Source organism: Oncorhynchus mykiss, chromosome 16 (genome assembly GCF_013265735.2).
Source record: "Oncorhynchus mykiss isolate Arlee chromosome 16, USDA_OmykA_1.1, whole genome shotgun sequence".
Classification (NCBI taxonomy): Eukaryota; Metazoa; Chordata; class Actinopteri; order Salmoniformes; family Salmonidae; genus Oncorhynchus; species Oncorhynchus mykiss.
In genome coordinates this window covers 29,470,739-29,498,134 of record NC_048580.1, presented here as the reverse complement: position 1 = coordinate 29,498,134, position 27,396 = coordinate 29,470,739, and the positions used below count along the sequence as shown (strand labels likewise).

At 40.3% G+C, this 27,396-nt stretch overlaps 2 protein-coding genes across 3 annotated transcripts in view; both read right to left on the bottom strand.

The window, feature by feature from the left end:
• Positions 1–5,232: 5,232 nt before the first annotated feature.
• irf3 (interferon regulatory factor 3) lies at positions 5,233–16,491 on the bottom strand. Of its 2 annotated transcripts, none has more exons than XM_021564413.2 (11): positions 16,261–16,491; positions 15,385–15,557; positions 15,015–15,183; positions 14,685–14,737; positions 14,520–14,580; positions 14,279–14,353; positions 13,687–13,932; positions 13,149–13,239; positions 12,737–13,038; positions 9,156–9,277; positions 5,233–6,359 (listed from the first exon to the last, which is right to left on the bottom strand). In XM_021564413.2, the coding sequence occupies exons 2-11, from the start codon at positions 15,547–15,549 to the stop codon at positions 6,234–6,236; spliced, it is 1,410 nt and encodes a 469-aa protein (XP_021420088.2). In that variant the 5' UTR covers positions 15,550–15,557; positions 16,261–16,491; the 3' UTR covers positions 5,233–6,233.
• A 1,529-nt stretch (positions 16,492–18,020) lies between these two features.
• Positions 18,021–27,396, bottom strand: part of LOC110491795 (proline-rich protein 12) — a 55,774-nt gene continuing 46,398 nt past the window's right edge. Inside the window, exons 13-15 of the mRNA XM_036946708.1 lie at positions 20,125–20,256; positions 19,824–19,919; positions 18,021–19,368 (exon numbers count right to left, since the gene is read on the bottom strand). Of these exons, the coding sequence (XP_036802603.1) occupies positions 19,234–19,368; positions 19,824–19,919; positions 20,125–20,256 (363 nt within the window). The 3' untranslated portion in view covers positions 18,021–19,233. The remainder of the gene's footprint in view (positions 19,369–19,823; positions 19,920–20,124; positions 20,257–27,396) is intronic.

The following is a 27,396-nucleotide window of genomic DNA, read 5'->3' as shown; positions in this document are numbered from 1 at the left end:
AAAGCAAAATCTACAATGGAATGGTTCAAAAATAAACATATCCAGGTGTTAGAATGGCCAAGTCAAAGTCCAGACCTGAATCCAATCAAGAATCTGTGGAAAGAACTGAACTGAACTGCTGTTCACGAATGCTCTCCATCCAACGTCACTGAGCTCGAGCTGTTTTGCAAGGAGGAATGGGAAAAAATGTCAGTCTCTCGATGTGCAAAACTGATAGAGACATACCCCAAGCGACTTACAGCTGTAATCGCAGCAAAAGGTGGTGCTACAAAGTATTAATTTAAGGGGGCTGAATAATTTTGCACGCCTAATTTTTCAGTTTTTGATTTGTTAAAAAAGTTTGAAATATCCAATAAATGTCGTTCCACTTCATGATTGTGTCCCACTTGTTGTTGATTCTTCACAAAAAAATACAGTTTTATATCTTTATGTTTGAAGCCTGAAATGTGGCGAAAGGTCACAAAGTTCAAGGGGGCCGAATACTTTCGCAAGGCACTGTACAATACCCCATAATGACAATGTGTAAACAGGTTTTTAGAAATTATTGCACATTTATAAAAATAAAAACAGAAATACTTTATTTACATAAGTATTCAGACCCTTTGCTATGAGACTCAACATTTAGCATCCTGTTTCCATAGATCATGCATGAGATGTTTCTACAACTTGATTGGAGTCCACCTGTGGTAAATTTAATTGATTGGACATTATTTGGAAAGGCACACAACTGTCTAAATAAGGTCCCACAGTTGAATGTGCATGTCAGAGCAAAAACCAAGCCATGAGGTCAAAGGAATTGTCCGTAGAGCTCTGAGACAGGATTGTGTCGAGGCACAGATCTGGGGAAGAGTACTAAAAGATTCTGCAGCATTGGCCTACATCATTCTTAAATGGAAGAAGTTTGGAACACCCGGCCAAACAGAGCAATACAGGGAGAAGGGCCTTGGTCAGGGAGGTAACTCTGACAGAGCTCATCTGTTGAGATGGGAGAACCTCCCAGAACAGGCCTGGGCAAAGGCTGGTCACAGTCACAAATAGTAGCTAGCTAGAAATTGCGCAAAAATACGTTTTTCAAAGAAAAGTAGGCAACGAATATAGGGTGTTCCAGCAAGAGTGGACATCGAAATATTTCTTTATTGAGGTATCAGGGAAAGATGTGTGCTTAGTGTGGAAAGAGAGCATCGCTGTCTTGAAAGACTAAAACTTGTCCCGACACTTCCAGACGAAGCATGCAGAAAAATATAGGAATGTATGTCTGCTGAGAAGAGGGCAAGTGCATCAAAAGTTTTTTTCTCAGTTGCAAACGCAGCAAGGACTTTTCACAAAACTGCATTCAGCAAACAACGGAATTGTAAGAGCTAGCTATCTACTGTCCCACAAAATTGCTAAACTTAGCAAGCCATTCACTGAGGGCGAATTCATTAAAGAATGTTTAACTGATTCTTCAGCAATACTTTGCTCCGACAAGAAAGATCTGTTTGAAAATGTTTCCCTGTCAAGATGAAGTGACATGGCGTGTTGGGGACATCGCAGAGAATATGGAACAACAGTTGAAAGACAAGGTAAAGGATTTCACCTATTTCTCCTTGGCCCTGGATGAGAGCAGTGATGCACATGACACGGCGCAGTTGTTGATATTTAAAGTCTGGCTTTGAAATTACAGAGGAGATAACTTCAGTGCAGTCAATGAAGAGAACAACCACAGGGAAATATTTATTGGAGGAGGTTCATAAGTGTGTGGCAAAGCTGGGAGTGAGTTTTGAAGTTACCCAGTGTGACCACTGATGGTGCCCAAACTTGACAGGCAAAAACGTTGGCCTTTTGAAAAGGACACAAGATCAAGTAGCTGAGCTGAACCCAGATCAGAAAATGATTTTCCTGCATGGCATTATTCATCAAGAGGTGCACTGTAAATGTGTTCTGAAAATTGGCCATGTTGTGGATACAGTCACTGAACTGGTAAACTTCATAAGAGCAAAATCTTTAAACCACAGGCCGTTTGTCTCACTGTTGGAAGAGGCAGTCGGATCATACAGATCTCCCCTACCACACACATGTGAGATTAGTTTGGGGAAGGTGCTTAAAAGGGTGTGGGACCTGAAGTCAGAGATTGCCGAGTTTTTGCAAATGAAAGGAAATGTGTGTGGATTTCCCTCAACTGCAAGAAAGAATGGTTGGCTGATTTTGCCTTCACCATGGACATCATGGCCCTAATGAATGAACTGAATTCCAAACTACAAGGGAAGGGCCAATTTGCACATCAGATGAACAGCCTTGTCAAAGCCTTCAAGGGAAATTGAGAAGCCAACAATCTTACCCACCGTCCGACTAGTCTGTTCCCTATCAGATGACCAGAGGGAGAAGTATACATCGCTGGAGCGTGAAAAGATTTGGCATGGGTCCTCAGATCCTCAAAAGGTTCTACAGTTGCACCAGAGAGCATCCTGGCGGGTTGCATCACTGTCTGGTATGGCAACTGCTCAGCCTCCGACAGCAAGGCACTACAGAGGGTAGTGCGTACAGCCCAGTACATCACCAGGGCCAAGCTTCCTGCCATCCAGGACCTCTATACCAGGCGGTGTCAGAGGAAGGATCTAAAAATTGTCAAAGACTTCAGCCCCCCCTAGTCATAGACTGTTCTCTCTGCTAACGCACAACAAACAGTACCAGAGTGCCAAGTCTAGGTCCAAGAGGCTTCTAAACAGCTTCTACCCCCAAGCCATAAAACACCCGAACATCTAATCAAATTATTTGCATTTGCATTACCCCCTCACCACCACCTATTTTATGCTGCTGCTACTCTGTTATCATCTATGCATAGTCACTTTAATAACTCTACCTACATGTACATATTACCTCGACACATTAACTCTGTACTGGTACCCCTTGTATATAACTTCGCTATTGTTATCTTACTGCTTGCTGCTCTTTAATTATTATCTTATTTTGGTATTTTTCTTAACTGCATTGTTGGTTAAGGGCTTGTAAGTAAGCATTTCACTGTAAGGTTGTTATATTCAGCATGTGACAAATAACATTTGATTTGATTAAATTTGCTGCGTGCCATGAACGGTTAGTTTTCTCGTTGCTTTGAGGATTTCCAAAGATTAGGAGTCATGCTCAGAAGATGTTTGTATGGTTTGGGTTAACCTATGTATCTGAACAGACATTTTCAGTGATGAAATATAACATGAGACTTCAGTCCTCACACTGATTGAGTAGTTTAAATGTAATGTTGAGCTCTCTCTCTGTGTTTTTGTGCATATCCATTAACAAGAGTTCTGTCCATGGTGCTGAATGCACAGTGTACATTCCCCTTCGTGTAGTTCATTGCATGTTTAATAATGAAAATACATACCAAAAGGAGAACATTATGTTTTTTTCTGTGCATGTTAAAGTTCAATATGTAGCATATCGGGATGTGATTTACGGTAGATATATCTGTCAACAGTCATACATATGATGTATAATCCTGTAATATGATTCTGGCCAGCGAAGGCAAAAATATATTCTAATGTGGCCCTCCATGGAAAATAATTGCCCAGGCCTGTTCCAGAAGGACAACCATCTCTGCATCAACCAGGCCTTTATGGTAGAGTGACCAGGCGGAACCACTCCTCAGTAAAAGGCACGACAGCCCAATTGAAGTTTGCCAAAAGGCACCTATCTCTCACACAATGAAATACAAGATTTTCTGGAATTATGAAAGATTGAACTATTTGACTGGATGCCAAGCATCACGTCTGGAGGAAACCATGCACCGCTCATCACCTGGCCAATACCATCCCTTGGCTCCACGTATAAGCAAAGCATTCTGAACAGAATAGGAGTGGGCCCATAGAGATATACGGTTCACTGGATACAGTATAGAGATGTTGTGATTTTGTGTCATTGATCTACACACTGTACCCAATAATGTCAAAGTGGAATGATGTTTTCAAAAATTTAAAATGAAACACAAATGTCTTGACTCAATAAGCCTAAATAAGTTCAGGAGTGCTTAATAAGTTACATAATAAGTTGCATGGACTCACTGCTTGCAATAAGTGTTTACATCCCTTCAGAAAGTATTCATACTTTTGAATACTTTTAAGTATAAATAGTATCAAAAGGTTGTATGCAAGCAATCTAATCCAGATCAGTTCACATGTTTTAAAGTTTGAATGGCCTTTCTAGTTTAAACAGTGCAAGAGGAGTAGCATCTCTAGAGGGTTAATGGCTGTGATAAGAGAACTGAAGATGGATCAACAAAATTGTAGTTACTCCACAATACAAACTAATTGACAGAGTGAAAAGGAATCCTGTAAATAAAAATATTCAAAAAAATGCAATAAAAGGCACTAAAGTAATACTGCAAAACATTTGCAAAGAAACACATTTTTGTCCTAAAACACAAGGCCAAATATACACTGGAGTTCCTTACCAAGACAACACTGAATGTTCGTGAGTGGCCTGGCTACAGTTGACTTAAATTTGGCTTGAAAATATATGGCAAGACATGAAAATGGCTGTCTAGCAACGATCAACAACTAAATATTGAACAATCTAGGTGTTCAAAAGTTTGAAGAAACTTACACAGAAAGACTCACAGCTGTAATCGCTATCAGAGTGATTCAAACATGTATTGACTCAGGGGTTGAATACTTATCTAAATCAGGATAGTTTTATTTTCCATTTTTAAATGTTTGAATTTTCTTGCACTTTGACAGAATATTTTGTCTAGATATTTGACAAAAAAATGACATACTTTATAATCCCACTTTCTAACAACAAAATGTGAAAAAAAGTCAAGGGGTGTGAATACTTTATGAAGGCACTGTAGTACACCATTACACAGGTCTATACCCTACCCAGCAGCTTCATTTTGTCTACCTTTCAGTCAAGTCAGCCACATTTTTCTTGGACATACTTTCTGAATCCCAAAATCGATCCCTTGACCCTACTCCCTACCACACTTATAGATCTGAGAGGATTGGATAGGTGTAAGCAATATGGCGACATCTCAACCCAGCCTTTTATCATAATGCTTTACCAATCCTCTCAAATCTACAAGCACTACTGTTTTTGAAAACTGTTCTCGATCATGGTTTCTTCTCATTGGTCCACAGGGACAACATTATCCAGCACGGAGTAAATGCTGAAGGGAAGCTGTGTGCAAATATATCAATATTCCGTAAATTGTATTTTTGGTCAGCTACAATGACAGAGTGAAGAAAGTGATGTAGATTAAAACACATTTTAAAGGTATTTTTTTTATTTATTGTAGTCTGAATTAGTCTCACCGCAGCATACAGTTAAGTCTTGACTTATGAAAGAGTGGTTTTGAAAACGAGATGAGATAGTTATGATGAGTGATGCATTCAATCTCATACATACATGCTATTGGCCAGTCGACCTTTAAATAAAGGTGTGAAATCCATTGTACCATATTACAGTTATTATTTATTAAGACTTAAGTGAAATAGATGCCATGCCTATGCATTACCTCTCCAGTTTAGATGGATAATAACTGTGCTTGATTTGATATTTATCCTCAATTAATAATCCTGAACTGGTGCTCACAACTTGAAAAAGTTAGGAGCACAACATAACATTTAAGAGCACCAGAAAAGTGGATATAGCCTATATGAATTCAAACAACTTCTGAAGCACATGTTGTGCCCTAGAAACGAATAGGTAACCCTGTAAACACATTTGTTTATTATAAAAAGCTAAAATTGATACAAATACCTGTCATTGAAACTACATGAGTAGAATATTAGGCTTCTACATAGTTTGGGCATTTTTGTTGGCTAATTCCGTTTTGTCCTAAATTAAACCACATCATGACGGCACCTTTGAGGGCACATTTTGAGTGTAGCAACCAACAGCAATACATAGATTGTTGTTTGGTTAGCGGTGTTTCTGTAGTCAACGTGTGCAATCAGTACCAGCACACTGGTGCTCCCAAATACAAAATCCAGGTCGCACAGCAAAATATTAAGGAGCATATGTGACCAAAATAGTTGCAATTTAGAACCCTGCATGCCTTGTTGATTACAGTATCATTGAAAAAACCCAAAACAGAGTGAGGTTCCCTATTAGACATTCAACTTAAATGCTTATTTAACCCATTCCCCCTCACATACTGTTGTTTTGGTTCTGAACAGTTGATCAAATATGGTCATACAAAATAGTAAACGTTATGACAGAATGGATACTCAGTATTTTACAGTAGGTGGATCAGTCCCTCTTTAGCACAAGTCCATCATCTCCTGCAGATACTCCTGCAAGGACAGCTGCAGTTCCACAGACTGCAGAGAGGAGGCACCACCTTCCACCGCCATTGACTTCAGTAGCTCCAGAGAGGTTAACACCACCTGATAGAAAGAGTATGAGTTTTAAAAAAAACATGCAGAGGAAAACAAACAGAATCTCACTTCCAAACACCTAATGGAGTGTGTGCAGAGGCGGACTCACAGTACGCGACCGCCGAGTGCTGAAACGTGTAGCACGTTGATGAGTTTGGATTTCTATTATTTCTGATAATAGAGACATGAGAGGTGCTGTACTTAAACTTGGGAGGGGATGGGTGCAGGGAAAACGGTCACATGTGGCAGTACTGATAAGGGGAGGAACCGTTTATTGCCCATGTCACTCAGCTCCCTGCCTAGCAATAATGACGCAATGTTTAGCGATAAGGAGGAGACTCAACCTAAAGTGGGGTACGTATACTATCACGGGTGGAATCACGTCTTTGTCGATTCAGCTCTTTGATCCTCTGGGAAGAATAAAGTTGGTTTAAGGTTTCACAGTGTCCGTTGAGTTCTTACTACAATAATTAGAACCTAACAGCGTAAAAATAGTCTGTCCTTGGTTGCAACACTCACTACCAAGTTCCAAACTGCCTCTGGAAGCAACTTCATCACAATAACTGTTCGTCGGCAGAGCATTATGAAATGGGTTTCCATGGCCGAGCATCCGCACACAAGCCTAAGACCACTATGCGCAATGCCAAGCGTCGGCTGGAGTGGTGTAAAGCTCACCGCCATTGGACTCGGAGCAGTGGAAAAGCATTATTTGGAGTGATGAATCACACTTCACCATCTGGCAGTCTGACTGATGAATCTGGTTTTGGCGGATGCCAGGAGAACACTACCTGCCCGAATGCATAGTGCCAACGGTAAAGTTTGATGGAGGAGGAATAATGGTCTAGGGCTGGGCCCTTTAGTTCCAGTGAAGGGAAATCTTAACGATACAGCATACAATGACATTCTAGACAATTCTGTGTTCCAAATTTGTTGCAACAGTTTGGAGAAGGCCCTTTTCTATTCAGCATGACAATGCCCCCCATGCACAAAGCGAGGGCCATACAGAAATGGTTTGTCGTAATTAGTGTGGAAGAACTTGACTGGCCTGCACAGAGCACTGACCTCAACCCCACTGAATACTTTTGGGATGAATTGGAACGCTGGCCTCGAGCCAGGCCTAATTGCCCAACATCAGTGCCCCGACCTCAGTAATGCTCTTTTGGCTGAATGGAAGCAAGTCCCTGCAGCAACCCATGATTTTGGAATGAGATGTCCGACGAGCAAGTGTCAACATAGCTTTTGGTCATGTAGTGTATATCAGTAAAACAATTTGCGATATCGACCAATACCGATATATTTTTTGCCTTTTTAACCTTTCTTAGCGCAGATACAAACAGCAACCAAGTTTCTATTTATTTTTTACATTTATTTTACCTTTTTTTAACTAGGCAAGTCAGTTAAGAACAAATTCTTATTTTCAATGACGGCCTAGGAACAGTGGTTTAACTGCCTGTTCAGGGGCAGAACGACAGATTTGTACCTTGTCAGCTCTGGGATTTGAACTTGCAACCTTCCAGTTACTAGTCCAACGCTCTAACCACTAGACTACCCTGCAGCCCCTATGTTAAGAAAAGATGTCAAATGACTTGGATATTTTAAAAGGTGTAAAAACAAACACTGCATCAAAAAGGTACTGGTAAGTTCGGGAAAACATCAGGGAAGACCATCAGGCAATAATTGTTTGAGCAAGGCATCAGGCAAGGGAATAAAACAAATATTGCTAGAACCTATTTCTTGAATTCTAAATAAGACATTTGAAAGCTCTAATTTTGACCGTCAAAATACCTCTTATGGCAGTAACTTCACAAGCACTAATTATGGTCAATTTAGACTGAGAATAGTATTGAGTTATGGTAAGGGGTGAAATAAGTATAGCCAGTTATGATTGTAATGGTTTAGCAGGTTATAAACGTGGCTAAAGGAAAAATCCTTTAGCCACATCCTTAGATGAAGTTGTGTGGAAAAAGGAATGGGGTGGTGAAATAATATTCTGTCATGGACAAAGTAACTCAAAAGGTATGATGATATTAATTATCAAAAATGTCGATCTGAATGTACAAATAATTAAGAATGATTTGCAAGTAAGGTGGATATTTTTGAATACGAAAGTGGACGAAAAATAGATTTGGCTCATTAATCTATATGATCCAAATCAGGATGATCCATACTTCATCTAAAATATTTATACCAATTCATTGAACTTACAGGCAACAAATGATCAAATCATTATGGTAAGAGTCTATAACACAGTGCTAAGTACTTCAATGGACCATAAAGGAAATCACTCCAAAAACTATCATCACCGTGCCCTTACTGAAATCACAAATATTATGGACACATTAGAAATAGTGACTATTTGAAGACTAAAAAACCCCAACCCAGTGAGATATAGAGGGAGGAGACTTAACCTTTGATGCAAGAGAGAAAAAGACAAATAGTCAAGACGACTGACTACCTTGGTTAAAACCTCTTGGGGCTAGGGGGAAGAATTTTCACTTTTGGATAAATAGCGTGCCCAATTTAAACTTCCTGCTACTCATGCCAAGAATATAAGATATGCATATTATTCATAGATTTGGATAGAAAACACTAGTTTTCACTAGTTTCTAAAACTGTTTGAATCATGTCTGTGAGAAAACAGAAACCATTCTGCTTGTCACAACCGCTAATAGTGCACATCGTAGGTAACTAACAAGCGTAGGTGAACCTCGAGCAGAGGAAGAAGGCAAGATAACAAAAATGATGTATTACTAAACAAAATGATGCCAAGTTCACAAGGCCTGCTCATGACTGTGTGTGTCTTACCTCGACCATGACCAGTTTCTTCTCCCAGGGTCTGTTGTCCGGGTCTGGCCACTTCTCTCCCAGACAGAAGAATAGAGAAAAGGGGGGACATTTTCCTTCATTGTTTATGAACTTCAACAGCCCTGGAGAAAGAAGGAAAGAGGGTGAAGGGATTTGAAGGTCTATGCCAGAGAACTACACATCTACCTGAAAGACTGAATCACTCCCTCTCAAACCTATAAAAAGGGGAAGTTCAGTATTTTACAACTTATTGTTAGATGTTCCTAACAGGGCTCCCGGGTGACGCAGAGGCACAGAGTCCGGGTTAGGCCATCATTGTAAATAAGAATTTGTTCTTAACTGACTTGCCTAGTTGATTAAAAGTTAACGAAAAAAATGAAAACAAAAAAAGTTTCCAACCCTGAAAGTTGTCTATGGGCCAGGAGAAACTGTAAAGACAAAATCACACAGGGGACGTCCGTCGATCGTGTGAATTTGCAAGTGAGAGAATCACGAGCATTAATTCAAATACACAGCATTGTGTTCACCTGCGTTATCATGAAAAGTAATTCTAAACAGTTGTACTCTCTCTCGCATTCCTCAAGTTTTCCAGCAGTAGCCTGGGCTACATACATCCCCATGATCAAAATTAACATAGGTAGGCTGCTGCATTGTTTTCAAATCTGTAGCCTATTTGTCAGATAGGCCTAAACCACAGCCTACAGACCAAAATATTTTTTAACCATAGAACTTTACTTAACGTTGAAGTCCTTAGCCAAATAGATTTTAACTCAGTACTTCACAATTCCTGACAATTAATCAGAGTAAAAATTCCCTGTCTTAGGTCAGGATCATCACTTTATTTTAAGCATGTGAAATGTCAGAATAATAGTAGAGAATGATTTATTTCAGCTTTTATTTATTTCATCACATTCACAGTGGGTCAGAAGTTTACATACACTCAATTAGTATTTGGTAGCATTGCCTTGAAATTGTTTAACTTGGGTCAAACGTTTTGGGTAGCCTTCCACAAGCTTCCCATAATAAGTTGGGTGAATTTTGGCCCATTCCTACTGACAGAGCTGGTGTAACTGAGTCAGGTTTGTAGGCCTCCTTGCTCGCACATGCTTTTTCAGTTCTTCCCAAAAATGTTCTATGGGATTAAGGTCAGGGATTTGTGGTGGCCACTCCAATACCTTGACTTTGTTGTCCTTAAGCCATTTTGACACAACTTTGGAAGTATGCTTGGGGTCATTGTCCTTTTGGAAGACCCATTTGCGACCAAGTTTTAACATCCTGACTGATGTCGTGAGATGTTGCTTCAATATATCCACATAATTTTCCATCCTCATGATACCATCTATTTTGTGAAGTGCACCAGTCTCTCCTTCAGCAAAGCACCCCCACAACATGATGCTGCTACCACCGTGCTTCACAGTTGGGATGGGGTTCTTCAGCTTGCAAGCCTCCCCCTTTTTCCTCCAAACATAATGATGGTCATTATGGCCAAACAGTTATATTTTTGTTTCATCAGACCAGAGGACATTTCTCCAAAAACTAAGATCTTTGTCCCCATGTGCAGTTGCAAACCGTAGTCTGGCTTTTTTATGGTGGTTTCGGAGCAGTGGCTCCTTCCTTTCTGAGTGGCCTTTCAGGTTATGTCGATATAGGACTCGTTTTACTGTGGATATAGATGCTTTTGTACCCGTTTCCTCCAGTATCTTCACAAGGTCCTTTGCTGTTGTTCTGGGATTGATTTGCACTTTTCGCACCAAAGTACATTCATCTCTAGGAGACAGAATGCGTCTCCTTCCTGAGCGGTATGACAGCTGCATGGTCCCATGGTGTTTATACTTGCGTACTATTGTTTGTACAGGCATTTGGAAATTGCTCCCAAGGATGAACCAGACTTGTGGAGGTCTACAATTTTTTTTCTGAGGTCTTGGCTGATTTCTTTTGATTTTCCCATGATGTCAAGCAAAGAGGCACTGAGTTTGAAGGTAGGCCTTGAAATATATCCACAGATACACCTCCAATTGACTCAAATGATGTCAATTAGCCTAATCAGAAGCTTGTAAAGCCATGACATCATTTTCTGGAATTTTCCAAGCTGTTTAAAGGCACAGTCAACTTAGTGTATGTAAACTTCTGACCCACTGGAATTGTGATACAGTGAATTATAAATAATTTAATCTGTCTTCAAACAATTGTTGGAAAAATGTGTGTCATGCACAAAGTACATGTCCTAACCGAATTGCCAAAACTATAGTTTGTTAACAATCATTTTGTGCAGTGGTTGAAAAACAAGTTAATGACTCCAACCTAAGTGTATGTACACTTCTGACTTCAACTGTAGCTAAGTAGGGAAGTAGGAACAATTCCTTGAATTCCCTTTCTACAAACGACCCACACAAACTCTAGACCAGATATGATTAATTTGAACCAAGGCACTCAATAACCATGCACATTGAAATGTATCAATCGACTTGTCTGTCAGCAACAGTGATATCGACAAGGAATGACATTGACAATGTGATATATAATTCCGAAACACAATTCAGCTCGTGACGCAGTTGATGCTCACGGCTATTTGTTTTCTCTTATTCACTCCCATCCATTCTATTTCCAGCGTAAACACACTCATTCATGCGCATAATTATTTTTTATGAAACACTACCCGTGTGATTTGGACTTAATCCGTGGTTGGGTTTTCTTCACTGAAAACTTCAGCTAACTTAAGATCGATGTATAGCAGCAACCAGGTACGGTTTCCCGCCCAGGGGGGGGGGGGATGACTTTTCCAGAGCTAAACAACCGTATCCCGTTCTGCGCATGTTACTTTAGGCTAACAAAAACGACATAGTCGCTGCTCCCCCTTCCCCTTTCTCATTGTCAATCGTGAGCGATAATTATTTACGTTTTACCAGTGAAATCTCCATGTAGCATCTGCATGGCAACCATATAATCTCATTCAGTTTTATGGGAATATGCATTTAGATCTTCTTGAATTACGTAGTGTTGTTTCGTGACCAATTTTTTTAGCAGATGGTGTTAAACTGTTGCCTATCTGTGTTTTGTTTCAAACAAAGCACATATTTTGCCTAGTGGCGTGCTCTGTTGAGTTTTTACAACATGTCAATCATGTAATTTATAGTTACAGCAGAGAAAATAATTGGATGAGAACAGGAAGAGCGCCGGAAGCAGCAGCGGAGGGAGCAGAGGAGCTACGTAGAAAAATTGTTTGTGAAGTAGCATATGCGCAGAAGGTAGGGACGGCTGTTTAGCTATCTGGAAGAGGTGTCCAGATAATCTGGTCACGCAGCCAATCCGTTTAGAAGATTGCAAGGTTGCTCCCATCACTCCCATTGATCTTTAGCTAGCGGTGGCTAAAGTTAGCTGAAGTTTATAGTGGGTGAATCCAAAACACGGACTACACTTTCTCCTGGCCCATAGACTACTTTAAGGTTGAGGAACCATCTTACATTTAGTAAATACTAAACTTCCCCTTTAATACATTTCTCTGAAATGATTTTTTAAAACATTTTATCATGCCACCTTCCTAAAAAAATTTATCAGTCTCAGTATATATTTTCCTCTTTCACCTCCATAGAAGTCCTTGGCCTGATATAGTGGTTCCGGGCATTTGGACACTCCCTGGGGCCTCCTGCTATTGTCAAACTTGTCAAGGCTCCAGAAGGCCTTAATTTCACCCTTACGGAGTCCGTAGATGATGGACCCGGAGGCACCCACCTCCAGGCCCTCTCCCAGGAGAGCCAGGATATCTTGGGTCAGTTTGGCCTGAGTTTCGTCCCGGACAGGCGGTGGACTGGGCAGAGAGACCAGATTCAGGCCAGAATCTGGGTCCAGAAGCGGTTGTGTAAGTTCAGGTCTAGTAGAGACAGAGCTACCAATTATTCCATCAGGGCTAATCGTCCTGGGTTCATAACCAAACACACAATAGACAACAACAAAAATTACAAACATGTAGCCTAGCTGTGCTATATGCCATCTTACCTGTAGACTAATCTGAACCCTGCCTCGTTCTCAACCAGCTGCTCAGGCATCTTCACTCCCCGGTAGTACACAGAAACCCTGAAGTGAGTTTCTAGGGGAAGAAAGGAAAATAATAGATTGTTGTCAAGATGAGAGGAACAACTAAACCTGGGGAAAGATAGTGTTCTGTGCATGACCATATACTGTCTAGATACAACATTGAAATCATGGGTAACCCAACGAGAGTGGCACTCCCATAACAAAACAGGGTTGTTTCAGTAGCAAAAAAAACATTTTGAAATGGAGGGAAGAAGGATGTTCAACTTGTTCATGTAGAACACAGATTGTGTTCTACATGAACAATGCCAGCTGAACAAAATCTTGAGCAGCCCTATAAGCATTTAAACTATTAACATTGGCACGCCTACATTATAATTTATAATTATATGTTTTTCAAAGACAGACTATTGACACCAACTACTGTGTGAAGAGAAGCCAATTGGCATTAACTTCAATCCTAGCACCCACAAGTAGAAATCTAATAATATTCATAACTTACTAAAATTTTCGTCCACCATGGTTCTGGACAATTCATTTGTTAACTGCTCCACCATCCGCTGTTCATGGGCACCACCGACGGCTCCATCCATTGGATACACCGGTTGCGGGGGCAACACGGCTCCACCCACAGCATCCTCCATTACAACCGGATTCTGCTGTTGCCCTAGCAAACCATGCCCTCCAATCGTGCCCTCCATTGGATATTGCAGTTCCTCGACGGGGAGTTCATAACCCCGAATAGCTTCTGCAGAAGAGGTTGGAAGAGTGAAGAGAAAGACTTGGATAATAGCCTATATTATGATAATCATTATGGGCCGGTTTCCCGGACACAGATTAAGCCTAGGTCTAGGGCTTCCTAGTCCAGAAAAAGGCTTAAAAGATGCACTATGCTGAAACCACTCCGTTATTTCCTGGTTGATAAAATTCTAATAGTTCACCTAATTTCAGTTTAGGTGACGAAACAATCAGGTATAGTGTATAGAATCGTTGCACCGACGCAACTGCTGTGAAATATATTTTTCATAACTACTGGTAGCTCGCGATTGACCTGTTGCTGGTCAAGAGTGCCACATTGGAACGGTGGTTCCCACCTGTTTGTTCAATGTTCAACCCTTGCAGACATTTCTGAAGTAAATCCTGGTTGATAGTGGTTGAGATCCCCTCCGCTGGTGAGTAGTTGTGGGAAAGATGAGTGAAGACATAACATGAGATAACAAAAGAGACATAGTAAATTTCATAAATGTACATTTACCCTACTTTTAGATTGCATTAAATATCATCCATTTCCTGAAAGATTGTCGTTAAATTGTCACAAACTTTTATCTGCATTACCTGTGTATACAGTTTCTTCTGCTGCAAGGTAAAGGTCATTAAAACATGGTAGACCATGACTCTAAAAGAGCAGAGTTGGGGAAAAAGAAGTGGTGTTTAAAAAAGATTTTACAGTACAGGTACTGCATTCGATTCACAAGTGAGAATTCTTATAAGCACACTCACTTCTTGTAATGGACTGGGATCTTGATACAGATCATGTTCTGGTTGCTGAGATCCTTTAGAGATGCACAAGTTTGAAAACAAAATGATTGAGTGTCATTTCATGTTGTTTCAGAACTAAAGTTCTGCTACTAACGTATGTCTCCATTTAGATATGTAATATTTTTGCAACTTTCAGTAAATGTTTATCTCTTGGCCATTTACTGTATATTAAAGAGAACGTGTTCTATTTGACTCATATTTAACTCCTATGTCACACCCATATGTCATTGTTTTAATAATAAACCAAGCATTGAATTGTTTTCCTTTGTATTTTTTTGGTTGGTGCTTTACCTCCTGTGGGTGCCTCATCTGGCCACTGGAACAGTTTGTTGGGGTTGGCTGCATCATTTTTGTTGTCATGGAGCATTTTGAACCCCTTGGCTCGGAGGGCAGAACGGAAGTTTCTCTTCCAAATGGAGTGGTCGCCTTGAACCCTACCATTGCTAACCTCAGCCCACGCCTAAGGAGAAGTGGGGGCTGTATCATACCATATCGTATTTTTGAAAGTTATTTATCTTGAAAACTTGATTGCTGACATGCAACACATTTTGGGACTATAAACAATGGACTAATGAAACAAATACTGTACCAAAATATAGTTTTTAAAGAAGAACACTGTTCTTCTTTATTTTTTAAGTGAGGAGCGAGATATTGACTTTACCTTGAAAATAAGTACATCATCGCTGCAGGAATCCTGCCTCAAAGCATGTTTCCAAGGGATGCAGAACTCTGTTTGCTCCTGATTGGTCCAGGTAACCCCGGGATACCGGCCACTATTTATCTGTTCGCGCAGCCATGGGATGAGGAGCGGTTTGGATTGAGACATGTCTTAATCTAAAAGAGTTAAAGAAGAGCATTGTGACAGCCTGTGTAAACTGGGAACAATATGTATAAAATAAATTGTGGTCAGTATAGTCAATATCTTTCTGTAAATCACAGATTTATTTTTGAATACTCCCTTTAAAAAAAGATGAAAAAACCAGACATGCATTTACATTCACAGACTGCAAAATGATAAAAGCGATAGAATGAATAAAAGTTAAAGTAACAGTCATAGGGGTCATCATATTACAAAAATACACGCGTTTTAAAATCAGAGATAATCAAAATATAGCCTAGTATTCAGATTAGACGGTACATAAACACTGGAAATGATAAAACAGGTTGAGTATACTTTGTGTAAAAAAATTATTTGAGCAATGCAACACAAATTACACATCTATGGATCTATCCATGTATTTTAAAACTGTTAGGATTCTGGTTTAGGCTGTGTATCATCGTAGATTATGGATTTCAAAGAAATGCAACTCCACTGTATCTGTATCATAAATGTATTAATTGTGCATGTTATGGGTAATCCTAAATACTCTTTGCTAGTTCAGGACCGCAATGAATCATTCCCAGAGATTGTAGTGTGTAATAACAGACTTGGATTTGATTGTGTCACTTTCCCACACACACAGGTAATTGACATTTGCATTAGATTGAGTAACGCTATAGTGCTAGCAAAGAATGGCACATTTAAAGGTTATCTTACCTCGTCTTCGGACAGTGTGCCGAAGTTCACGAATCAGTATTGTCTGGATTAAAGTAAAGCTCCGTCTGGTAATTATCCTTAACATATATTATGCAAAAAATGTAAAGTGTGTCGACCGTGACTACAGAAACTCGCATCAAATTAAAACCGATGTATCTCTCTCTGTATGTCCTATCAAGCGAATGCTTTCTTGGGAAATCCAGTGTCTTCAGTTTCGTTTTCCAGTTTATACGTCACAAACAGCTCTGAGGTAACTTCCTTTTTGTGATCTATCCAATGCCACTAGGTGGCGTAGTCACACTATTTCAAAATCAAATCACATTTTATTGGTCGCCTAAACATATTTTGCAGATGTTATCATAGGTGCAGTAATACCGAACAATACACACAAATCCCAAAAAATAAATCAGACATTTTAAGCAAATACCTGAACAAGCAATGATTCTGGAATATAAATATATATGATGGTGTGTGTGTATATAGAGTATATGGACAGTATAGGAATTTAAAAGGTGTGTACAGCAGTAGTTGTACAGGATGAGCCATGACTAGAATACAGTAAAATACATGTGAAGTGGGTAAAACAACTGTATGTAAACATTAAAGTGACCAGTGTTCAATGACTATGTGCAGTACATTGGTCAGCAGTCTCTAAAGGTGCAGGGTAGAGTACCAGGTTGTAACTGTCTAGTAACAGTGACTAAATTCAGGGCAGGGTACTGGGCGTAGGCTGGCTATTGGTGACTATTTACAGGTTGTAAAGTATTTTCAAGTAGTACTTTCAACTATTTTTACTTAATTATTTTTTGGGGGTATCTGTACTTTACTATTTATATTTTTGACAACTTTTACTTCACTACATTTCTAAAGACAATCATGTACTTTTTACTCCATACATTTTCCCTGACATCGAAAAGTACTCATTACATTTGGAACACTTAGCAGGACAGGAAAACTGTCTAATTCACACACTTACAAGATAACATCCCTGGTCGTCCCTACTGCCTATGATCTGGTGGACTCACTCAACACATGCTTCTTTTGTAACTGATGTCTGAGTGTTAGCGCATAGAAGCTGCTTTTCAGTCTAAGTCCCAGCTTTGATGCACCTGTACTATCTCTGCCTTCTAGACCAGGGCTTAATGTCTGCTGGTTTTTGTATTTTACTTTCAAGTAAGACCTAGACAACCAGGTAAGGAGTTCCCTTACTAATCAGTGAACTTAATTCAATCAATCAAGTACAAGGGAGCGAAAACCCGCAGACACTCTGCCCTCCGTAGAAAGGGTTTGACACCTGTGTTCTAGAAGGTAGTGGGGTGAACAGGCCTCCTGAGGTTGAAGAGGTGCTCTTGTTACAACTTCTTCACCACACTGTCTGTGTGGATGGACTATTTCAGGCTGTCAGTGACGTGTACGCTGAGGAACTTAAATCTGTTCACCTGCTCCCTGCTGTCTCTTGAAGTCCACAATCAGCTCCTTCGTTTTGTTGATGTTGATGGAGGGGTTAATTTCCTGGCACCACTCTGCCAGGGCCTTCACCTCCTCCCTGTAGGCTGTCTCATCGTTGTTGTTAAACAGGCCTACCACTGTTGTTGTCTGCAATCTTGATGATTGAATTGGAGACATGCGTGGACACACAGCCATGGGCGAACAGGGAGTACAGGAGGGGGCTGAGCAGGCACCCTTGTTATGCTCCAGTGTTGAGGATCAGCATAGTGGAGGAGTTGTTGCATTTCATATACATTGATTTCAACAACAAATTGTTCTTTGCCGGTTTTATTTGTTTTTCAAATACAGGGTTAATGTACAGAAGAAAACAATGTGTCAAGAACTGTACAATATTTACAAAGACTTTCTTTCGAAGGAAAATTTGATTGACTTTTTTTTGGAAACATAGTAATATGCCCAAATATCAAACTAATAAAATTGAAATTACTATTTCCTTTTTAAATATTACTTATTTATAACCACTCGTGTATAGGGAACTGGATATGGTTATTAGTTTCTTTCATTTTTAACCTGCATGATTCTGATGAATGAACTAATGCACTACAATGTCTACATTTCAAATATACTCTCCCATTCTCCCCTTTTACAGACATAGTTGATAACATGGTTTCGTCTCCTCCTCAAATCTTTTGTATAGAAAAAAAAAGGAAGACAGCTCGGATATGTGGGTGCACGATTTTATGTATATCCTGTGAAAAATGTTACTTAAAATGCTAAGGCGGCATCCCAGCGCTTGTGAGAGTTTATATTAAAAACCTCATAAATAATACAAATGTGTTTATATACTACCACATAGCGCGCCGGTACTGCCGACTACTGTCGCATAGAGCGAGCGAGAATTAACACCTTTATGTTGCATCCGTTCCCATATAGTCACACTGCTCACTGCACTCCTCTAACACAATGTTTTAAAAAGCATTCTCGCCCACGTCCACTCGTTAAAAGCCGTTAGAGTCTTTAAAAGATAATTTATGTAAAAACGAAACAGTAATAGATTCTCTTTGAACTGTTTGGGACTGACACCGTTTTACAATGTCAGTATGACAATCCTCTGTAACTTGGTGCAATACCTCATCCATCTGCCTTGTCTTTTCTCTGTGACCCTAATGTCAGTCTTTGTCTCCTGATTGGTCAGTCTCCTCTCTTGGCCCATCAGGAACGACCCCAGCACCTGTGGGGTCATCATCCATTCTCAAGGTCAAGTAATTCTATATTTTAGTAATTGAGCAACTAAGGAGAGGTCACTCTCCAAGGTCACACCTACCAACCCTCTTGTTCCTAGAGTGGCCTTTCAAGTTGTCCCTCAGACCCACACGACTCCAGGTGGGATGGGGCCTCTATACAACTCTATTCCCTCGTTTCCACTCGTTCACCAACCTCTGTTTCTGGGGTCCTAGTTTCTTGTGCCTTATGTTCTTTGGCTTTCCCTCTTTCTTTCTGTATTCTTTCCCCTTGGTCTGTCCCTCAGGCCTTGGTGCTGAGTGTGAGCAGCTCGATGAAGGAGTTGAAGAGGGTGTCCAGCCAGCCATGGTTGGCCATACACTGCTGCACCACCTCCTCCTGCCCAGGGTCCTCAGCTGCCTGCTCTATAGTGTTGGTCTGCCAGGGAAGACAGAATATAAGCACAATATATGTTTTGACTATGGTAATAGTATGTCTATTTGAAAAATAGAAGTTCATGTCTAGGCTATGACGTATCTACCCAAGGAATAAACTATATTTGATGTATGCTGGGGAAACACAATATTAATATAAACAAAATATTTAGAATTCCTATCAACTATTGTTGATTGGCAATGAAGTATGAATTTAATTTAGTTGACTATGTCAGCATGGGACATATAAAACACTATATATTACAACTCTTGTGTGTTGATTGGAACAATATAAGCTTGTGTCTTTAAGCAGTGGTTCGGGAATGAAACAAGATGGACTAATATTTCTGCTGGGTAAATTTTTTTTTTTTTAAAGAACTGTTCTCGATGCTCTTTAAATATCACAATATATTTAAATACCTATTACAATAGTATAAAATACAGGTTGGATGTCCTTACCTCTTTCTTACAATGTAAGAAAGTATGATATTTATAATGATGCAGGGAGTGATAGAGGCTGTAGATCCGACATGACTCTGTTGACAGTTTAAGGTCCTGGCGGAAGACAGAGAGGTTATTCTAATAGTATAAAAACATATGAACCCCCCCCACCCCCCCACATCTAATCAAGGTTCAACAGCACGACATGGGAATACACACACACTTTATCAACTTATAAGAGATGGACAACCAACCCCTCCCCCCCCACCCCCCCCCCCTCCCTCCAAACACACACACAGAATTACCAACAAACACACACCTGTGGTTTGGGCAGGCTCTTCTTGACTCGGTTGAGAGTCTTGCGGTTGTAGCCCTCCCCACTGAACCGCACCCTCACAGTTCCTGAGTCCAGGGGGTCCCCCGCCATCTGAGGGTACGTGTGCAGGGCATCCTAAACGGGTGGAGAGAGAAAAATAGGAAGGACAGAATGAAAGGTAGACCTTGAATATTGAAAAGGCTAGAATGTTTGAGGTTAAATAGAAACATAATATTCTATAAACAAATATAAAATGTAAATTCATGAGAATCCTGCAAACAAATACATACAACAGATGGCCAGAGAAGCATACACAGAGTGAAGAATACATTAGGAACACATGATCTTGCCATGACAGACTGACCAGGTGAAAGCTATGATCCCTTATTGGGGCGGCAGGGTAGCCGAGTGGTTAGAGCGTTGGACTAGTAACCAGAAGGTTGCAAGTTCAAACCGCCGAGCTGACAAGGTACAAATCTGTCGTTCTGCCCCCGAACAGATAGTTAACCCACTAGGCCGTCATTGAAAATAAGAACTTGTTCTTAACTGACTTGCCTAGTTAAATAAAGGTCAAATACAAATATAATTATTGATGTCACTTAATTAATCTACTTTAAAATCAGTGTTGATGAAAGGGAGGAGACAGGTTAAAGAATAATGTTTAAGCATTTAGGCAATTGAGACATTGATTGTGTATGTGTGCCATTCAGAGGGTGAATGGGCAAGCAAAACGATTTAAGTGCCCTTGAACGGGGTATGGTAGTAGGTGCCAGGCATACCCGGTATAAGGGTGTGTCAAGAACTGCAACGCTGCTGGGTTTTTCACCCTCAAAAAGGACATCCAGCCAACTTGACAACTGCGGAAAGCATTGGAGTCAACATGGGCCAGCATCCCTGCGGAATGCTTTCAACAGCTTGCGCTACGAATTAAGGCTGTTCTGAGGGGAAATTGGGGTGCAACTAGGTGTTCCTAATGTTTTGTACGCGCAAACACCTAATCTCATAGCAAAAGGTCTGAATACTTATAACATTTCAGTTTTTGATTTTTAATAAATTTGCAAACATTTCAAAAACCTGTTTTCGCTTTGTCTTTATGGGGTATTGTGTGTAGATGGATATTTTAATTTAACCATTTTACAAAAACACTATTCTAAAATGAATAAAATGTTGATTGGAGTCCAGTCAAAAGTTAAAATAAGTGTTCATCCAGTATTGTTGTAATTGTCATTATTACGAGTTTTAAAAAAAATAGGCAGATTAATCGGTATCGGCTTTTTTTGGTCCTCCACTAAATCGGTATCGGCATTGAAAAATCATAATTGGTCGACCTCTAGTTTACATAAAGGTCCCATAGTTGAGAGTGCATATCAGAGCAAAAACCAAGCCATGAGGTCAAAAGGGATTGTCCATAGAGCTCCGAGACAGGATTGTGTAGAGGCACAGATCTGGGGAAGGGTACCAAAACATTTCTGCAGCATTGAAGGTCTCAAGAACACAGTAGCCTCCATTATTCTAAAATGGAAGAAGTTCGGGACCATCGAGACTTCCTAAAGCTGGCCACCCGGCCAAACTGAGCAACCGGGAGAGATGGGCCTTGGTTAGGGAGGTGACCAAGAACCCAATGGTCACTCTGACAGAGTTCCTATGTGGGGATGGGAGAACTTTCCAGAAGGACAACCATCTCTGCAGCACTCAACCAATCAGGTCTTGGTAGAGCGGCCAGACGGAAACCAGTGCTCAGAAAAAGGCACGACAGCCCAATGTTTTTCAGCGGCAGGGACTGGGAGACTAGTCAGGATAGAGGGAAAGATGAACGGAGAAAAGTACAGATAGATCCTTGACGAAAACCTGCGCCAGAGAGCTCAGGATCTCAGACTGGGGCGAAGGTTTAGCTTCCAACAGGACAACAACCTTGAGCACACACAATAAAAAAAATGCAGAAGTGGCTTCGGGACAAGTCCCTGAATGCACTTGAGTGGCCCAGCCAGAGTTAGGAAGAAAAGTCTCAAAAAAAGTCTCAAGGCTGTAATCGCTGCCAAAGGTGCTTCAACAAAGTACTGAGTAAAGGGTCTGAATACTTACGTGATTTCAGTTTATTTTTTATAAAATAAAAAATATATAAAAAATAACCTGTTCATGCTTTGTCATTATGGGGTATTGTGTGTAGATTGATTAGGGGGAAAACGATTAAATACATTTTAGAAGACGGCTGTAACGTAACCAAACTTAGAAAAAGTCAAGGGGTCTGAATACTTTCCGAATGCACTGTATATACACAGTACCAGTCAAAAGTTTGGAAAACAACTCATTCCAGGGTTTTTCTTAATTTTCTACATTGTAGAATAAAAGTGAAGACATCAAAACTATGAAATAACACATATGGAGTCATGTAACAAAAAATTGTTAAATCAAAATGTATTTCATATTTGAGATTCTTCAAAGTAGCCACCTTTTGCCTGGATGACAGCTTTGCACACTTGGCATTCTCTCAACCAGCTTCATAAGGTAACCTGGAATGCATTTTAATTAACAGGTGTGCCCAGTTAAAAGTTAATTTGTGGAATTTCTTTCCTTCTAAATGTGTTTGAGCCAATAAGTTGTGTTGTGAAAAGGTAGGGGTGGGTATACAGAATAGAGGTGGACATAGTGATTTTTCAACGCCGATACCGATTATTGGAGGAACAAAAAAAGCTGATACCGATTTTAATCAGACGATTTTTATACAGAAGTTCACATACACTTAGGTTAAGAGTCACAAACTCATTTTGTTTCCAAAAATTGTTTACAGACAGATTATTTCACTTAGAATTCACTGTATCACAATTCCAGTGGGTCAGAAGTTAACATACACTAAGTTGACTGTGCCTTTAAACAGCTTGGAAAATTCCAGAAAATTATGTCATGGCTTTAGAAACGTCTGATAGGCTAATTTACATAATTTGAGTCAATTGGAGGTGTACCTGTGGATGTATGAAGGCCTACCTTCAAACTCTGTGCATCTTTGCTTGGGAAAATCAAAAGAAATCAGCAAACACCTCAGAAAAAAATTGTAGACCTCCACAAATCTGGTTTGTACTTTGGAGCAATTTCCAAACGCCATGTTCATCTGAACGAACAAACAAACAATAGTATGCAAGTAAAAACACCATGGGACCAAGCAGCTGCTGAAGGAGACGAGTTCTGTCTCCTAGAGATGAACGTACTTTGGTGTGAAGTTTAAATCAATCCCAGACCAACAGAAAAGGACCTTGTACCTGTTTCCTCCAGCATCTTCACAAAGTATCTATATCCACAGTAAAAAAAAGTCCTATATCGACATAACCTGAAAGGCCGCTCAGCAAGGAAGAAGCCACTGCTCCAAAACCGCCATAAAAAAGCCAGACTACGGTATGCAACTGTACATGGGGGCGAAGATCATACTTTTTGGAGAAATGCCCCCTGGTCTGATGAAAAAAAAAATAGAACTGTTTGGCCATAATGACCATCGTTATGTTTGGAGGAAAAAGGGGGAGACTTGCAAGTCGAAGAACACCATCCCAACCATGAAGCACGGGGTTGGCAGCATCATGTTGTAGGGGTGCTTTGCTGCAGGAGGGACTGGTGCACTTCACAAAATAGATGGCATCATGAGGATGGAAAATTATGTGGATATATTGAAGCAACATCTCAAGACATTTATTTATTTGTTATTTTACCAGGTAAGTTGACTGAGAACACGTTCTCATTAGCAGCAACGACCTGGGGAATAGTTACAGGGGAGAGGAGGGGGATTAATGAGCCAATTGTAAACTGGGGATCATTAGGTGACCGTGATGGTTTGAGGGCCAGATTGGGAATTTAGCCAGGACACCGGGGTTAACACCCCTACTCTTACGATAAGTGCCATGGGATCTTTAATGACCTCAGAGAGTCAGGACATCCGTTTAACGTCCCATCTGAAAGACGGCACCCTCCACAGGGCAGTGTCCCCAATCACTGCCCTGGGGCATTGGGATATTTTTTAGACCAGAGGAAAGAGTGCCTCCTACTGGCCCTCCAACACCACTTCCAGCAGCCTCTGGTCTCCCATCCAGGAACAGACCAGTACCAACCCTGCTTAGCTTCAGAAGCAAGCCAATAGGAGGCACTCTTTCCTCTGGTCTAAAAAATATCCCAATGCCCCAGGGCAGTGATTGGGGACACTGCCCTGTGGAGGGTGCCGTCTTTAGGATGCCACTGCATACCACTGCTGATATGCTGCTGGCATAAAGTCAGGAAGTTAAAGCTTGGTCGCAAATGGGTCTTCCAAATGGACAATGACCCCAAGCATACTTCCAAAGAGGTGGCAAAATGCCTTAAGGACAACAAAGTCAAGGTATTGGAGTGGCCATCACAAAGCCCTGACCTCAGACTTATAGAAAATTTGTTGTCAGAACTGAAAAAGCATGTGCTAGCAAGGAGGCCTACAAGCCTGATTCAGTTACACCAGCTCTGTCAGGAGGAATGGGCCGAAATTCCCCCAGCTTATTGTGGGAAGCTACCCGAAATGTTTTGACCCAAGTTAAAAAAAAATATTTGGGATAGTGGGCAGTATTTTCACATCCGGATGAAAAGCGTGTTCAAAGTAAACTGCCTGCTTCCTCAGGCCCAGAAGCGAAGATATGCATATTATTAGTAGATTTGGATTGAAAACACTCTGAAGTTTCTAAAACGGTTTGAATTATGTCTGTGAGTATAACAGAACTTATTTGGCAGGCGAAACCCCGAGGACAAACAATTCAGATAGTTTTTTTTAGGTCACTCTTTTCAATGCGTTTTCATTGGGAATCCAGATTTCTAAGGGACTTGCTTGCAGTTACTATCACTTCCACAAGATGTCAGTAGTCTTTAGAAATTGGTTGATATATTTGTAATAATGATAATTACAACACTGAATATACACTTATTTTAACTTAATATAATAAATAAAAATCTATTTAGTCTCAAATAAATAATGAAACATGCTGAACTTGGTTTAAATAATGCAAAAACACAGTGTTGGAGAAGAAAGTAAAAGTGCAATATGTCATGTAAGAAAGCTAATGTTGAAGTTCCTTGCTCAGAACATATGAAAGCTGGTGGTTCAATATTCCCAGTTCTTCAATATTCCCAGTTAAGAAGTTTTAGGTTGTAGTTACTATAGGAATCATGATGCATCGACTATTTCTCTCTATACCATTTGTATTTCATATACCTTTGACTATTAGATGTTCTTATAGCCACTTTAGTATTGCCAGCCTAATCTCAGGAGTTGAAAGGCTTGAAGTCATTAACAGCGCTGTGCCTCAAGCATTGCTAAGAGCTGCTGGCAAATGCAGGAAAGTTGGAATGAATGCTTACGAGTCTGCAGCTGCCTACCACCGCTCAGTCAGACTGCTCTATCAAATCATAGGCTTAATTATAATAGAATAAACACAGAAATACGAGCCTTTGGTCATTAATATGGTCAAATCTAATTTTTAAAACAAAACGTTTATTCTTTCAGTGAAATGCAGAACTGTTCCGTATTTTATTGAACGGGTGGCAACCCTAAGTCTAAATATTGCTGCTACATTGCACAACCTTCAATGTTAGGTCATAATTATGTAAAATTCTGGCAAATTAGTTTGCAACGAGCCAAGCAAGCCCAAACTGTTTCATATACCCTGACTCTGTGTGAAATGAATGCAAGAGAAGCGACACAATTTCCCTAGTTAATATTGCCTGCTAACATGAATTTCTTTTAACTAAATATGCAGGTTTAAAAAAAGATATACTTGTGTATTGATTTTAAGAGAGGCATTGATGTTTATGGTTAGGTACATTCCCGCATCAAATATGCTTTTGTGAAATCGGCACCCGTTTGGCGAAGTAGGCTGTGATTGAATGATAAATTAACAGGCACCGCATTGATTATATGCAACGCAGGACAAGCTAGATAAACTAGTAATATCATCAACTATGTATAGTTAAATAGTGATTATATGAAGATTGATTGTTTTTTATAAGATCAGTTTAATGCTAGCTAGCAACTTATCTTGGCTCCTTGCTGCACTTGTGTAATAGGTGGTCAAGCATGCCACGCAGTTTCCTAGTGGAATGCAATGTAATCGGCGCCCAAAAATGCCGATGACCGATTGTTATGAAAACTTGAAATCGGCCATGCTGATTAATCGGTCAACCTCTAATACAGAAGATGGTCTTTTACCAAATAGGTCTAAGTCCATATTATGACAAAAACAGCTGAAATAAGCAAAGAGAAACGATAGTCCATCATTACTTTATTAAGACATGAAGGTCCGTCAATCCGGATAATTTCAAGAACTTTTAACAAGTTTCTTCAAGTGCAGTTGAAAAAACCAAGTGCTATGATGAAATTGGTTCACATGAGGACCGCCACAGGAAAGGAAGACCTAAAGTTACATCTGCTGCAGAAAAGTTCATTAGAGTTAATTGCACCTCAGATTGCAGCCCAAGTAAATGCTCCACAGAGTTCAGACACATCTCAACATCAACTGTTCAGAGGAGACTGCATGAATCAGGCCTTCATGGTGACATTTCTGCAAAGAAACCACTACTAAAGGACAACAATAAAAGAAGAGACTTGCTTGGGCCAAGAAGCACAAGCAATGGACATAAAACTGGTGGAAATCTGTCTTTTGGTCTGATGAGTCCAAATTTGAGATTTTTGGTTCCAACCAACTTGTCTTTGTGTAGGTTAACGGACGATCTCCGAATGTGTGGTTCCAACCATGAAGCTTGGAAGTGGTGGTGTGATGGTGCTTAGTCTGTGATTTATTTAGAATTCAAGGCACACTTAAACAGTATGGCTACCACAGCATTCTGCAGAAACACGCCAACCCGTCTGGATTGCGCTTAGTGGGACTATCATTTGTTTTTCAACAGGACAATGACCCAACACACCTCCAGGCTGTGGTAGGGCTATTTGACCAATAAGGAGAGTGATGGAGTGCTACATCAGATGACCTGGCATCCACAATCACCCGACCTCACCCTAATTGAGATGGTTTGGGATGAGTTGGACTGCAGAGTGAAGGAAAAACAGCCAACAAGCACTCTGTAAATGTGGGAACTCTTCAAGAATGTTGGAAAAGAATTCCAAGTGAAGCTGGTTGAGAGAATGCCAAGAGTGTACAAAGCTGATATCAAGGCACCTTTGCACCCCATTATTTCTATCTCTACTTTGCACATTCTTCCACTGCAAATCTATCAAGTCAGCCAGTGTTTAACTTGCTATATTGTATTTACTTCGCCACC